This window comes from Bombus pyrosoma, linkage group LG11 (assembly GCF_014825855.1).
Source record: "Bombus pyrosoma isolate SC7728 linkage group LG11, ASM1482585v1, whole genome shotgun sequence".
NCBI lineage: Eukaryota > Metazoa > Arthropoda > Insecta > Hymenoptera > Apidae > Bombus > Bombus pyrosoma.
Genome location: NC_057780.1, coordinates 14,284,364 through 14,297,954, shown reverse-complemented (window position 1 = coordinate 14,297,954; position 13,591 = coordinate 14,284,364). Strand labels below are relative to the sequence as shown.

At 37.1% G+C, this 13,591-nt stretch overlaps 1 protein-coding gene across 3 annotated transcripts in view; it reads right to left on the bottom strand.

Moving 5' to 3' along the window:
- LOC122572689 (protein real-time) overlaps nucleotides 1-13,591 on the bottom strand; it is a 66,559-nt gene that overhangs the window by 14,040 nt on the left and 38,928 nt on the right. For 2 of the 3 annotated variants that reach the window (XM_043737983.1, XM_043737981.1), the window contains 3 exons: nucleotides 11,744-11,864; nucleotides 6,830-6,954; nucleotides 6,482-6,550 (listed from right to left, as the gene is read on the bottom strand). In XM_043737983.1, the coding sequence (XP_043593918.1) occupies nucleotides 6,482-6,550; nucleotides 6,830-6,954; nucleotides 11,744-11,864 (315 nt within the window). The remainder of the gene's footprint in view (nucleotides 1-6,481; nucleotides 6,551-6,829; nucleotides 6,955-11,743; nucleotides 11,865-13,591) is intronic. The other variant, XM_043737982.1, reaches the window with a different exon arrangement.

Here is a 13,591-nt window from a genome sequence, read left to right as displayed (position 1 = left end):
GTTTTATAATAAGTTGAAGGTAGAAGCGGTCTTTTTAAAATGACCCCTTAAAAGTTATACGATTTTTTTCTACCTTCTTATTGCATTTTGAATAAAAGATCTGCCACTGGAATTAAAATAATCCAAAATTCAATAGGAGAAGATCAAACGTTCAGATTTCTACTTTGTGTCTGTTTTTTTTATGCGTATTTAGTGTAAAAGTTCAGAGTATTAGTTATTGTATGTGCTTAACACGAGTATTCATAATACATATGTTTAAAGTCTAGACGATTTCTCGTAGACCTTGTTTCTATACATAAATCGATGTGTGTTTCATTGCTATAAAGGAAAATATCAAACAAAAGAAGAGCGAAAAGAAGTTCCTGTAAATATTGGATCATATGTAGTATCGTGGAAAGATTATTTAAGAAAGACCCGACGAAATATGTACAATGTTGCGAAAAAGCCTATGAGCCGACAGGCCGAAAGAATCAGGAAACTTCAATGGGCCAAGCGGCCTATCAATGTATCCTCGGTCCTTCGGGCAAATAGTTTTTTTTTCTTTTATTTGGTCGTCAATTTACAAGCAATTTTCATTGACAAAGGCAAATAGTTACTCGAAAGAAGGTGTTTGCGGGAGGAAGACGATTAACCATCAATTGTTAATTGAAGGTCTAGTTGCAAGTCGTGAGTTGAGTTGAGAGAGTTGCGAGTTGTTATGGGTTGTTAATTGATAGTTGCGAATTGTGAATTATCAATTTAGTTGTCTTAGCTATATCACATTACTGCATTAATGGAAATTTATCAATAAATTTATCATATAGAATAGAAATTTGGAAACCCTAATTTTTAATAATTCTGATAATGATTCTATACATATGTAAAATAAATATAGTGATGATAAAATCGCACCATATAGCGGGACCAGCGTTTAATGTATCAATATCTATACATATGTCGGAGATGAAAGGACATCGGGACCTTTCTTCTGGAATGTTGGGGAAAACCCCCAATACTTTAATCCAGATTTTTAATGTAGCTACAATTAAATAATAAAACTGAGAAATTGTTGTAATGTTCTAATCCGAGTATGGTTGCCCGTGGTTTATGACAATGAGCTTGGGCTCGAAGTGACATAATGGGTCATTGAACATAGTCACGGTCACGGGAGGGACGTGTACCTAACAGAGGTACGGAATAATTATATAGCTCTCCTTAAAAACAAAGATTGACCCGAGAGGTATAGAGAGGAGTATATAAGGGCAGTTCCACTTGGACTGCGGGTCAGTTCATTCAGATAAGTTCTACTTGTACGTTGAGTCACGTCGCATTCGTCATCCCGTTGGCCGTGGATTCGTTATCGAACCTAAATTCATTGTCATCGACATCTCGTCTGTCCGATCGCCGCTATTACTTGTTAACTCTTGTAATAATCACATCTGTACCAATAAAGATCAGCTAGAATACATAACCACGATGGCCAATTCGAGTGAAGATTCGTCAAACGCCCAAAATTCCAACGCCAACCCGACATATAAAAGGAGTGAAAATTGAATTTCTAACTTATAGTGAAAAAGTATATCTAAACAATAAATTACTGGATTTAGAAAAATGTTTTAAATGTAAAAATTTTATAACAGTATTGCTTGAAATGTATGCAATATGCACAATGATAATGTAAGTATCAAAACTTTTAAACAGTATATTTACTATGAAATATTAAGATGTACGTGATAAAATATTAAGAAGTGACGAAGTCACTGTCCAAAAAGAATTTACGTAGTGAAAGTATTATTCGAAAAGAACTAGAAAGTTGACAGCATAATTAAATCTCATAAGTAGTAAGTCATGAAATGTCAATTTCATCCATACACAATAACATAATAGGTAATGTATTATTAAAATTAAATATCATTAAAATGTACAGCATTAATTTTTTTCATAACGAACCTGACAATTGGTACGTGTTGTCTAGGAAAATATAAAATAACGCGCGTGATGTTCATCAACAAGTTTTATAATACGACCATAAAGAAAAGCTATTTCTGAAAGAAAACATTAAGATATTAATTACAATAATAGTTTGTTTTCTAACATTATCTTTAGAATTTTTAATTCTTTTTATACCCAATGGTCGGATGTACATTGAAAACCTACCATCCGAAACGTAAATTAAAAATGGCGCAATAGAACTTATAGCCAAGGTTTCGATCTAGAAGGAATTGCGCGATGTTATCGAGAAATTTTAAACACCTCACGTTTGTTCAGGTACAGCTCTCATTCCATCTAAAAAAGGCGCATCAGAAGTTCATGTAGGGATGCTTAAGACACTAAAGATGCCATTCATCAGCAAATTAACATTTTTCGATAGGAATTAATCAACGTGCATTCTCGAAAAACCATAATAACCTCGAATATTTCGAATTCGTACGATAAGATTCGATGAAACTAATCCAAACATTCAGCAGGCGAGATTCAATTTCATTTTTAAACAGTTCACTCCTACATTTATTTATAAACAAGACTATGATTATAAATCACAAACGTATATTCGAATTTTAAATCAAAACGGGTACTCGTTATTTATGTATTTATTTATTTTGTTGAAGTAAAAATTGTTTAGTTTTCCTGGTTTTCGAAGCCGTTAACACCAACTGTCACGCCGAAATCACATGTTTCGCTCAGGACGCCACGGGAGTATTTTTATTATTCAAAGCATATAATGACAAAATAATAATAAATTGATGATGTAAGACAACATTCTTCCCCAATGGATCGTTTATCTTATTGGCGGTCACGGGTGACCACCGTGGCGTTTTGGTAACAGTCGATAGCGACATATTATAACAAGGCTTCGTTTATTTCAACAAACCATTCGCGTTCGTTATTTTGTCGTAAGTAAAGAATATATTGTTGAAACGTGTAGAAGATATTAGTAAACGGTATTTGCTCATTCTATATATAATAGTAAGGTATGTTCACACTTCTAACTTCAATTATATGATTATAAAGCAGCATTTACGATTATTTTCTAAGGTGTGTTTATAATAATATTCGTGGATTACCCCTGAAAGATATGGATGCGAACACAGTGCATCGTTAGATGCAAGATTTGTTCTCATTTTTTTTTATTGATGTTCTAATAAAAATGTTTAATTGTTCAATGGGACACTCTTTATTTCAAAGTATCTTATATTTATCGGTTATATTCAAAATGCTTTAACTGTCAATTTTCATTCAATTTTTACAATTGTAAGAAGTTTAAGCGCTCCGGTCACCAATGACCACCGTGGCGTCACAGGAGAAACCGTGGCCGGTAATATATGACCAATTTGGCAGTCAAAGTGTTAAGACTTGTTTAGTACTAAATCAATTCGGGGCGGAGGGATGATTGGGAGGGCGGTGTACCGCGGGGTCCCACAGGGTTCGGTATTGGGTCCATTGCTGTGGAACATCGCGTACGACGCGGTGTTTTGGACGCCGATGTCTCCGAACTCGGCACTGGCGAGCTACGCCGACGACACGTTGATGCTGGTCTGGGGCACGGCGTGGGGCAGAACCGCCTGTCTGCCGGAGCTGGCGGTGGTCTGCGTGATCGCCAGGCAGGAGAAGTCCGAGGCAAGGTGGTTTTGCTGCAAGGCCGATCACGGGACACCTCCAGCGAGTTATCGCCTGGGGTTGGAGGGGGCTGAGATCGAGGTCGGAACCAGCACGAAGTATCTGGGCCTGACCCTCGACAGCCACTAGACCTTCGGCGCTCACTTCGAGCGTCTGGCACCGTCTGTCGAGGCGACGGCGAACGCCTAAGTACGTTTACTGCCTCGGCTGGGCGGGCCCGGCGTGGTGCGATCGAGGCTCCTCTACGGAGCTCCGATCTGGACGGAGGACCTGATGGCTAGTCGTCACAGTCTCCTAGTGGTTGGGAGGCTGCACAGGACAGTGGCCATCAGTTTCCCCCGTTCAAATTGCAGGCCCTAAGGTGTCGCGAGATTTATCTCCGCACTCGGGATCTGTCGAGCGGGGTCGGCCCGGTGGACGCCGACGTTAGTGTTCGGGCTCGGCGGGTCTTGCTCGACAGATGGCGCGCCAGCCTCGACATAAGAGCGGGCGCGTCGGGGCTAAGGGTCCTCGGGACCGACCTTCCAAACTGGGACGTTCGGTTGGACGGTGGCGGGCCTCCCCTAACCTACAGGGTGACGCAGGTGCTCACCGGACACGGTTGCTTCGATGAGTACCTGCACCGAATCGGGAAGAGGCGACCGCGCGTTGTCACCACTGCGATACGAGCGTGGACTTGGCGCAGCACACGCTGGAGTACTGCCCGGCGTGGGCGCTGCTGCGCCACGACCTTATCGTGGAAATCGGATGGGACTTCTCACCGCCGACAATCCTCGAGGCATTGTTGGTGAGCGAGAGAGGGAGAAGAACCGTGACCTCCTTCTGAGAGCAGGTTATGCTTTGGAAGGAGGCTGCGGAACTCCCACCCCGAGAGGATCGGACGGCGAGGACGCGGTAGAGGCCGTGAACGCGCTTCGAGGCGCGTTAGGTCCGCCGCGCCCCCCGGTGTGGTTCAAACTTAGGCGCTGGCAACTCAGCGCCTCGAGTCCGGTAGGGGAACCGGACTGCCTGGCACGGCGGCTCCGGCGACGAGGCGCGGTGTGACATGGCCGCACACCGCTCCATTAGGGGATGTATTGTGCGGGGGCGGAGGCGGTGTGTCGCTCGCACCGGTTCCCGGGTCTCTCTCGATCGCAGCCGAGACGGTTATCGTGGAGATTTTAGTCGGTTGGAGTCCGACACTACCACGCCACTTTCCCCAGAAGCGGCCTGGTGTCCGTGCGGATTTCCTCCACGATAATAAAAAAAAAAGTACTAAATCAATTTGAAGGGTCTCAGACTCATAGCCCTTTTTTGGAATATGCCTTGTACAGATGGTGCAGCGGGGTATAGACAGGCCAGTTTCGGAATTATACAAATACCCATAGGCCCACGGGGCTCTGTTGTAATGTAATGCTGCCAGCGTGCAAATCTGGATTATCTTACACTGTACTTATATTTTTATATTTATACTTACACTTATACTCAAATATATTTCTGTTACACATTCATCCACGCGTTCCTCTAACAGATTTTATCAGTATAATTATCAGTTGACCAGTCAAGATAACAAGTCATCCCTTATCAGTTACCCTAAGTAAAATCATGACTGAATAACTACTAACAGATATTCATTATAAGCTTATGAGACAGTCAAAAAATTAATGGAGATGGATATGATGTAACATGATTTTAGCTATGCGTAAGTATATGTATATATAAGTATATGTACTTGTTAAAATGCTTCAAAAGAATAAGTAATCATATGAAAAGAATGTTCTATCAGTAACTAAATTAATTTGAAACTAAAAGAAATATGTGTATAGAATATTCGAAAATGATTTGATATGAACATTATAGCGTTATTCTACACATCTGGATCGGTGAAGATCTGAAAAAAGTAGCCGCAAAATTGACCTTCACCTTGAAATTCAAGATCAGATCCTTTTTATTGCATCGTATTCTATTCATCATGAAGATGAAAAGTCTCAAAGGAATCATGAGTCGTAACTCAATCGTTCTTTTGGAAAGAAATGCCCAGTAAAGCTCCATTAATTTCGGAACTCACTTATTTTGTAATGTGCTTACATCTTGCAGTCATACAGGAAAAATAGCATCTGTTGTCACACATAGATACTCCAGATCCATCACTATATACTTCATATCTTCGTTTCTTTCTTGTTAAAAAGAAGAAGACGGCTGCCTACGTCAGAATGTGTAATCTTTTTTTTTTATTTAATTTGTACTTTACAATTTTTCCAGCTGGACATTTGGTAAATTTTTCTAACTGAATGTAATCGTGGGTTCAGATTCCTAACCGAAATTTGAGTGTAGATTTTCCAAACCCGAGCGGCGGCTGTATATACATATAGGAAGAAATTACTTAGAATGTTGACCTTGATAACATCGAAATCGATAACGTGTATCATATTCTGTATATTTTTTACCCCTTTTTATTTTATCAAACTTTATTTCGATACAAAATGAGGTCAATATTTCTCATATATCTCCTTCAAAATCTCATCTTGCATATGTATATATTATACATACACTGTATTTCATAAAAAGATGTGCGTAACGCGATTGCAGTCACGAACAATTTTCTAGTCTCGAACAATTGGATAATAACTCCTATTTGATAATTAAATACCTAGATGTTTTATGTAACTTCACGAACTTTAATTAAGCAAGCCCCGATTATAAGTACACACATATATATGTTGATTAATTGTTATTGTCTAATAAAATTTGGCTCTTCTATTTCTTATATCTTTGATCTCTCATAACACTAGACTAATAACTATTAAAAGGTGCTACATATAAGTACAAAACAATAATAAAACGTAAAAGCACCAAATATCACTACGATTTTTAACAAATAAAACAAAGATATAAAAATCCTTACGTTATTAGCAGTTGCGTCGAAAATATAAAATCTTCGAGGTACCATACCATAAACCTCGCATACATTGTCCTAGTAGTTAAAATACATTATTGCTAAGTAATTTGAAACTAAGAAGTATTAAATACGTTGGAAGTATTACTTCTTGCATGTGTTTTCATATATCTTACATAATGAAAACACGAAGATAATATTATATAAAAACATATATTTACATGGTATATGCAATATTTTATGGTGTCAATTGTCGGTTATAAAGAAGATATTTTTTATTCGCGGTAAAAATACATTTTACATAAATATAAGATAGTAAATTAAACATATTAATAAATTATATATAATTATTCTTACCTCAGATGATCCTCCGAGGAAATCTGGGATAAATTCAAGATCGATATAGTCACTTAGGCTACCAGGACCTTGTTCTTGATAATTGGTGCCACAGTAAAATATGAATTTTTTTCTTGTATTTTCATCTGTGCAAGATATTTAAACAAATTAATACATTTTTATGTGAAAATAAATATTCATATAATAAAATATCAAACATTATACAATATCTTTCATAAATAACATTTAAACAGATGGTAATAAAACTAGCAATATTGCGATTTCTGAAATATTCTTAATTATTTTTAGATATCAACAAACATACTACTTGTATCCAAAATAATCAATAAAAGCTTTATTTTGATTTTCCGATGAACTCTTTCCTGGCGATCGCGCGGTAGTTTTATATGTCGGGTTCTCATTATGATTACGGTTAGGGGCATGTAATGAACCTTCACTGGAATTAGCCATCGTTATTATATAATCGAGGTAATGTTTATTAGCACAAGTGTGGATATTACAGAATTGACAAGTGACCGTGGTGATTAGATACTAATGACAATGGTCTTTGGTTCGATAACGAATCCGCGGTCAACGGGATAACAAAATGTACTTTCTTCGAAAGTCTAAGTTGTACTCAACTTACTTGTTTACGGTACAAGTATTACTAAACTAACTCTGTTAGAACGTGGAGTATTCACTGATCGTAAAGACGCTGCGTAACTCGCGAGAGAGTGACTTTTTTGTCACGATGATGCTGCAGAGGAAAGCTATGATAAAGTGTGTCTAAGGATACGAGATCATCGGATTTATCGAGGAAATCCTTCGTTCTATGTTGGTGGTTAAAGAAGGATGCTAGCCGCCCTTAAGAGAAAGTTGTTAGCGGGAAGCGTTACCCATGAGAAAAGCAGACTTCCCGTATCTTCCCGTAGTAGGTGGTATATTTAGGGACTGTTAGGATAAAGACTGTTTGTCCGTTTGAAGGACCTTAGTTAACTAAATCCTAAGATTTATAGCATTCTCCAACCATTCCAATCATAAACTCTAAGATCCTTAATAGATGCATCTTGGTATGTTACCAACGAAACAATACATCGTGACCTTAAGATACCCACAGTTAAAGAAGAAATATCCAAGTTCAGAAACAGATATAATATAAGAGTCAGCAACCACCACAACCCACTAGTCACCCAACTACTTGACATGACGGATCAAACCCGCAGACTAAAAAGAAAATACCCTTTAGATTGAATCATTAAATTCAACTAGAATCAAACATAATATAAATTATTATAATGCAAGTTACAGTACCACACCAAAAGAATTTACTTATAATTCTCAATGAGAATTGATTGTAAATAGTCTACCAAATAAAAAAAAAAAAGAAAAGATTTATAGCGGGTTCTCAGGTTAGCTGAACATGTACTGCGGAGATGCATCGACATCTGGTAATCATCTTGCCCCAAGAATAGGGTTTATGTGTGGCGAGCCACGGGACAGAAACCGTTGAAATGGTTACTGTGGAGTGCCGCTATAACTATTTCTTTTGAAGGAGAGCTCAGTTTGCTGTTGAATGCTGAAGCGCGCAGACGTGTGTCTAGTGCTCTGTGAAGTTCGTAAAACAACACGTAACGCTCATCCGTCGCAAGTGAATCGAAACAAACATAGCCAAGTGTTTCCTATCTTATTAGTGAAAAATTCTAACGCTCCTAATGTCTACCCGAATCATAGCGTCATAGCCTCTCGACTAGTTATTCAACTTGAATTAACTAGCTCGATGATGGCCGAAGAATCTCGACCAGGCTCTCTTGAGCAAAACCATAATTGCACCGCGCTACCTCCTCCGTGACAAAAGAGCAATATATCCCTTCATACTATTGACACCAAAAATATTAAAAAGCGTAAACTAGAAACAGCTAAAACAAACGCAAACGCTAATCAGAACGAACAGTCAATAAGCTGTGTAACCACGTACAATAGATACTCAATACTAGAATCCACAAACGACTCCATGGACGTTGCAGATTCACCAACAAATCAACATACGCAAAAAAATTTCCTTCCCCCACCTATATTTGCTGATGAAGTCATCGATATACAAACAACGGTAAAGTCCATTGAGAAAGAAATCAGTAAAGAGAAATACAAGCGAAAAATAAATAATAACCAAGTCAAAATTCTGCTCGCTAACCCAGACTCATATAGAAAGATAATAAAACTATTAAAAACCTTGAATGCTAGCTATCACGCCTACCAACTTAAACAAGAAAGATCTTTTCGTGTGGTACTACGCAACGTTCACCACTCAGCTAACTTAGACGAACTTAAGTTCGAAATCTTTAAACTTGGTCATGAAGTAATTAACATCAGCAATATAAGACATAGAATCTCAAAAAACTCGCTATCCTTATTCTTCATCGACTTAAAACAAAAACCTAATAACAAACAAATCTATAACATAAATCGACTAATCAACTCGGTAGTAAAAATCGAACCTCCTTTAATAAAAAAAGAAATAGTGCAATGTAAAAGGTGCCAAAGGTACGGTCACACGCGGAAATACTGCAATCATAATTTCCGCTGCGTTAAATGTGCAGGTACACACCCCACTGATTAGTGCACTAAATCAACAGAAATCCCACCGAAGTGCATCCACTGTCCAGGAGACCATCCTGCTAACTACAAAGGTTGCTCAGCCTACAAAACCTTATACATAAATAAGTATCCTAAACTCAGAGCCAAAGAGACAGCCAATCAAATACCCAGTCCTCCAAAATTTACTACTACTTCAATCTCCTATGCCCAAGCAGTACAAGGAAATCAAAATAATCCATAGGGACCATTCTCAAAATAGTGTTTCCAATTCACAACACACAGACAACTTCTATAGACTCGAGAAATTAACAGAAAAATAATCAGAACAAATAAATAATTTACTATCATTATTAACACTCATCATGGATAAAATAATACGCCTCGACGCAAAATAAAACCAAGACGCATAGCTCTTTGGTATGCCAACGGTCTAGCTCAACACAAATTCGAACTAGAATTCTTGGGCATGAATAAAGCAAACAAGGAACTTCCCATAAAAACGAATTGCACTCATCACATCAATTTTTAACGCAATTCTTCGCCTTGAATACTATCCTGAGGCCTGGAAAATATCACTGATTACTCTCATCCCTAAACCTGGAAAACCAATATATGAAACTAGCTCCTATCGCCCAATTAATCTTCTACCTACTTTGTCAAAACTATTCGAGAAGATGTTAACGAATCGACTCCTTCCACGCCTAGAGGATTCCAAAACACTGCCAGATCATCAATTCGGTTTTCGGAAACAACATTCTACAATATCAGCCAAATCCTAGAAAAGAAAAAATATTGTTCAGCGGTATTCCCTGACATTCAACAGGCATTCGACAAAGAATGGCATGAAGGGCTTCTATATAAACTTAAAAAAATCCTACCATACACCTACTAGTCCTACAAAGTCTTACCTAACCAAGAGACAATTCATGGTTAAATACTTAGACGCCTCTACCATAACAGTCCCAATAGAAGTTGGCATACCTGAAGGTAGTGTCCTCGGACCCCAGCTGTTCTCCATCTACACTGCCGATTTACCAATATCAACAGAGATAGCTACAGCAACATTTGCTGACGACACCGCGCTATTAGCTTCTCACGCATCCACTCTTCAGCGATGTCTCGACTCTATGGAAAAGTGGTTTCATAAACGGGGCTTCAAAATTAATGAAAAAAAATCTACACATGTAACCTTCATGCTATGAAAACAAACCTGCCCTCAGGTCACCATTAACAATATAACAATTCCTAACAAGGACTCAGTCAGATACCTCGGCATGATCCTGGACAGGAGGTTAACATGGAAACAACACATCACAGACAAATCGAAGCAACTCAAGGATAAACATAAAAAATTTTATTGGCTCACTGGCCGACGCTCCAACCTAAGCACGCAGAACAAAATTACCCTCTATAAGACCGTAATAAAACCTGTCTGGACCTACGGAATCCAACTATGGGGAACAACAAGTAATTTCAACATTGAAATACTTCAACGCTTCCAATCGAAAACGCTAAGATCCCTAATAAATGCACCCTGATATGTCACCAACGAAGCAATACATCGCGATCTCAAGATACCCACAATCAAAGAAGAAATAACAAAATATAGCAATAGATATAGCAAAAGAGTTAACAAACATCGAAACCCCCTAATTACTAAATTGCTTAATACGTCGGCCAGATCCGCAGGCTAAAAAAACACTATCCGTTAGACCTAAGCACAAGATTTAACTAGATATTTATATTAAGTAATATTTATTTATTTATAGTACTTATTTATAAATTATACTTATCTATAATAAGTATTAACTTATTATAAATAATTAGCCATGTCACTGCGCCACGCCAGAGAAAATTACTTAAAATTTTCAATGCGAGAACTGATTGTAAAATACTAGTAAATAAAAAAAAAAGGAGAGCTATACAATTACTCCATACCTCTGTTCATCCCGTGACCGCGGCTACGTTTAGCGATTAGTTGTCACTTCGAGCCCAAGCTCATTATCACAAATCTCGGACAATAATAATCGGGTTAAATTATAAAAACTGAAGTTTTGGGGATTTTTCCAAGAATTCCAAAGGGAAGGCCCCGGTATCCTTTCATCTCCGACATATGTTTTCGGTAGTAGTGATCGAAAGAAATAGAGTTTTGCTAACGATAACTTTGTGGAATTCTCTACGTAACGTTAACGCAACGATTTGATACGAGATTAGAAATGCAAATGCTGATATTGTGGTATGAAGTGTTTTAGAATTAGTGATGTTTCCGGTCAATACATAACAGTACTGTTGATCACAATAAATGATCTTAAGAAACAATTAAGAAACATTCTTACTTACTTATAAATGTACTTATCAATGTCCATAAAATAGGGAAGCATCTAGGCGCTCGCATAATTAAAACTCTTCCCATAGTTTCTGGGTAATTTATTTCAACGATTTCAATAATACGTAATAGAGCCTGTAACAAAAATGTATTGTAAATAGTTCACCCTTGTAGTAAGTAGTATTAAAATAATATTCAGTAAGGAAATGTTTGTTTAACTGAAATTACAATATATGTGTGACATTATGATTTATATATTAAAACATTTTTCTTCTGGCAGAGTCTTCTGGCAGATTTCATGCCACATATCATAAAAAATTTAAGAGGTGTTTTTGCAAGCTAAAATGAGACAAAACTGGAAATAAGTTATGTTTAGGACTCTATTTATTAATTATTGAAAATATCAACGAAATTCGACAAATTTGTCTACACGAATAAATGCCTAAGCGACAGAAAATACACAACTATGACCGAACGTAAAAATTAAATCTACATAAATTAAATTCGTATATACGCTTTCTACCACGCCATTCTATAATTAACGTTGTTTCTTATCTTTAAATAAGCATCCATATGATTAAATGATGTGTTTATATAATTTCCTTTATATCTTTGAAAAATTCTGCATTGTTGAATGTAGAGTTTGAAATATTCAAACTGGTACCTTTTACTTATCCAGTTAACTGCGTTTGACGTGTATATACGTCAATCCAAAACTTTATTTCGGTGCGGTTGACGATACTCGTCGTATGAAATAAGAAGTTACCATTTACTATAAAAACTCAAAATGTTAGTAAAAAGTAATATAAATGACGTTTAGTGGTATGTTTCCTTTATACTTCTGGAAAAGCTATTATGTATTTTATAAAAAAATGTTTGATTATTCTCTTTGGTGCGTATATCGGCTATTCCCTGAATTGTTTTGCGTTTTATACCAGCTTATATAACTTATATCAGCTTATATGGTTTATAACACCATCAAAAGCAAATCCACTTCGAAGATATGCCGTCTACTCAAAAAATTGAATCCATAAGGAATTACGTTACTGGTGTTCGATCTGCAAAGTGCCACTTTGTGTGGTACCTTGCAGTAATTATTCGAAAAATACCACACTGAAATCAACTAAATTTTTAAAATTTTTCTTATTTATGAATTGTATTACTTTCTGTCAATTTTAAAGCTTTTAATAACAATATCTTTTTAAACAATGAATTGTAAATTTTTTATCGAATAAAAATGTAATCCTTGTTCGTTTTGCATTACTTCCTTCGTAAAATTTATAATAGGTGCATTTGCTCTGCGTTTGACGTGTATACACCGTATAAATCTCGCAGTTAACAGGTTAATACGTTTGTCACCCAGCGTGATTCGGCTAAGTTTCCTGCGGGGCCCAAATCCGACCGCCGGTAGGCAGAACGTAAATAGAGCGACAAGCGGGAATTCATTGTTTATCGCCTTCGATTCATTGTTCATCGTGATTCATTGTAAAGAAAAGATTATTTAGTTCTGAAATGGAGAAAGCGATAAGCTTTCCTGCTAGAGTATTCCGGGGGATCTCATGGCAGATATTTCAGATCTTTCATTTAGTCGAGAAGCATCTTGTGAGACATACATCAGTGATTTTTTCATCCTCAAAATGTTCAGTAAACAGCGTGAAAATATATTTAAAAGTGAGGAGAGTAGTGATGACGAAGTCTACAACTATTGTTCGAAGTGCCCAAAATCACCCCAAATGTGTTTGGAATGCTTTAACAAATACCATGCTATATAGCATAATGTAATATTTTATCCAGAATATAAATTAATAAAAAGTATGGTGCAATGTGTTTTTAATATTTTTATATTGTATATTCTATATATA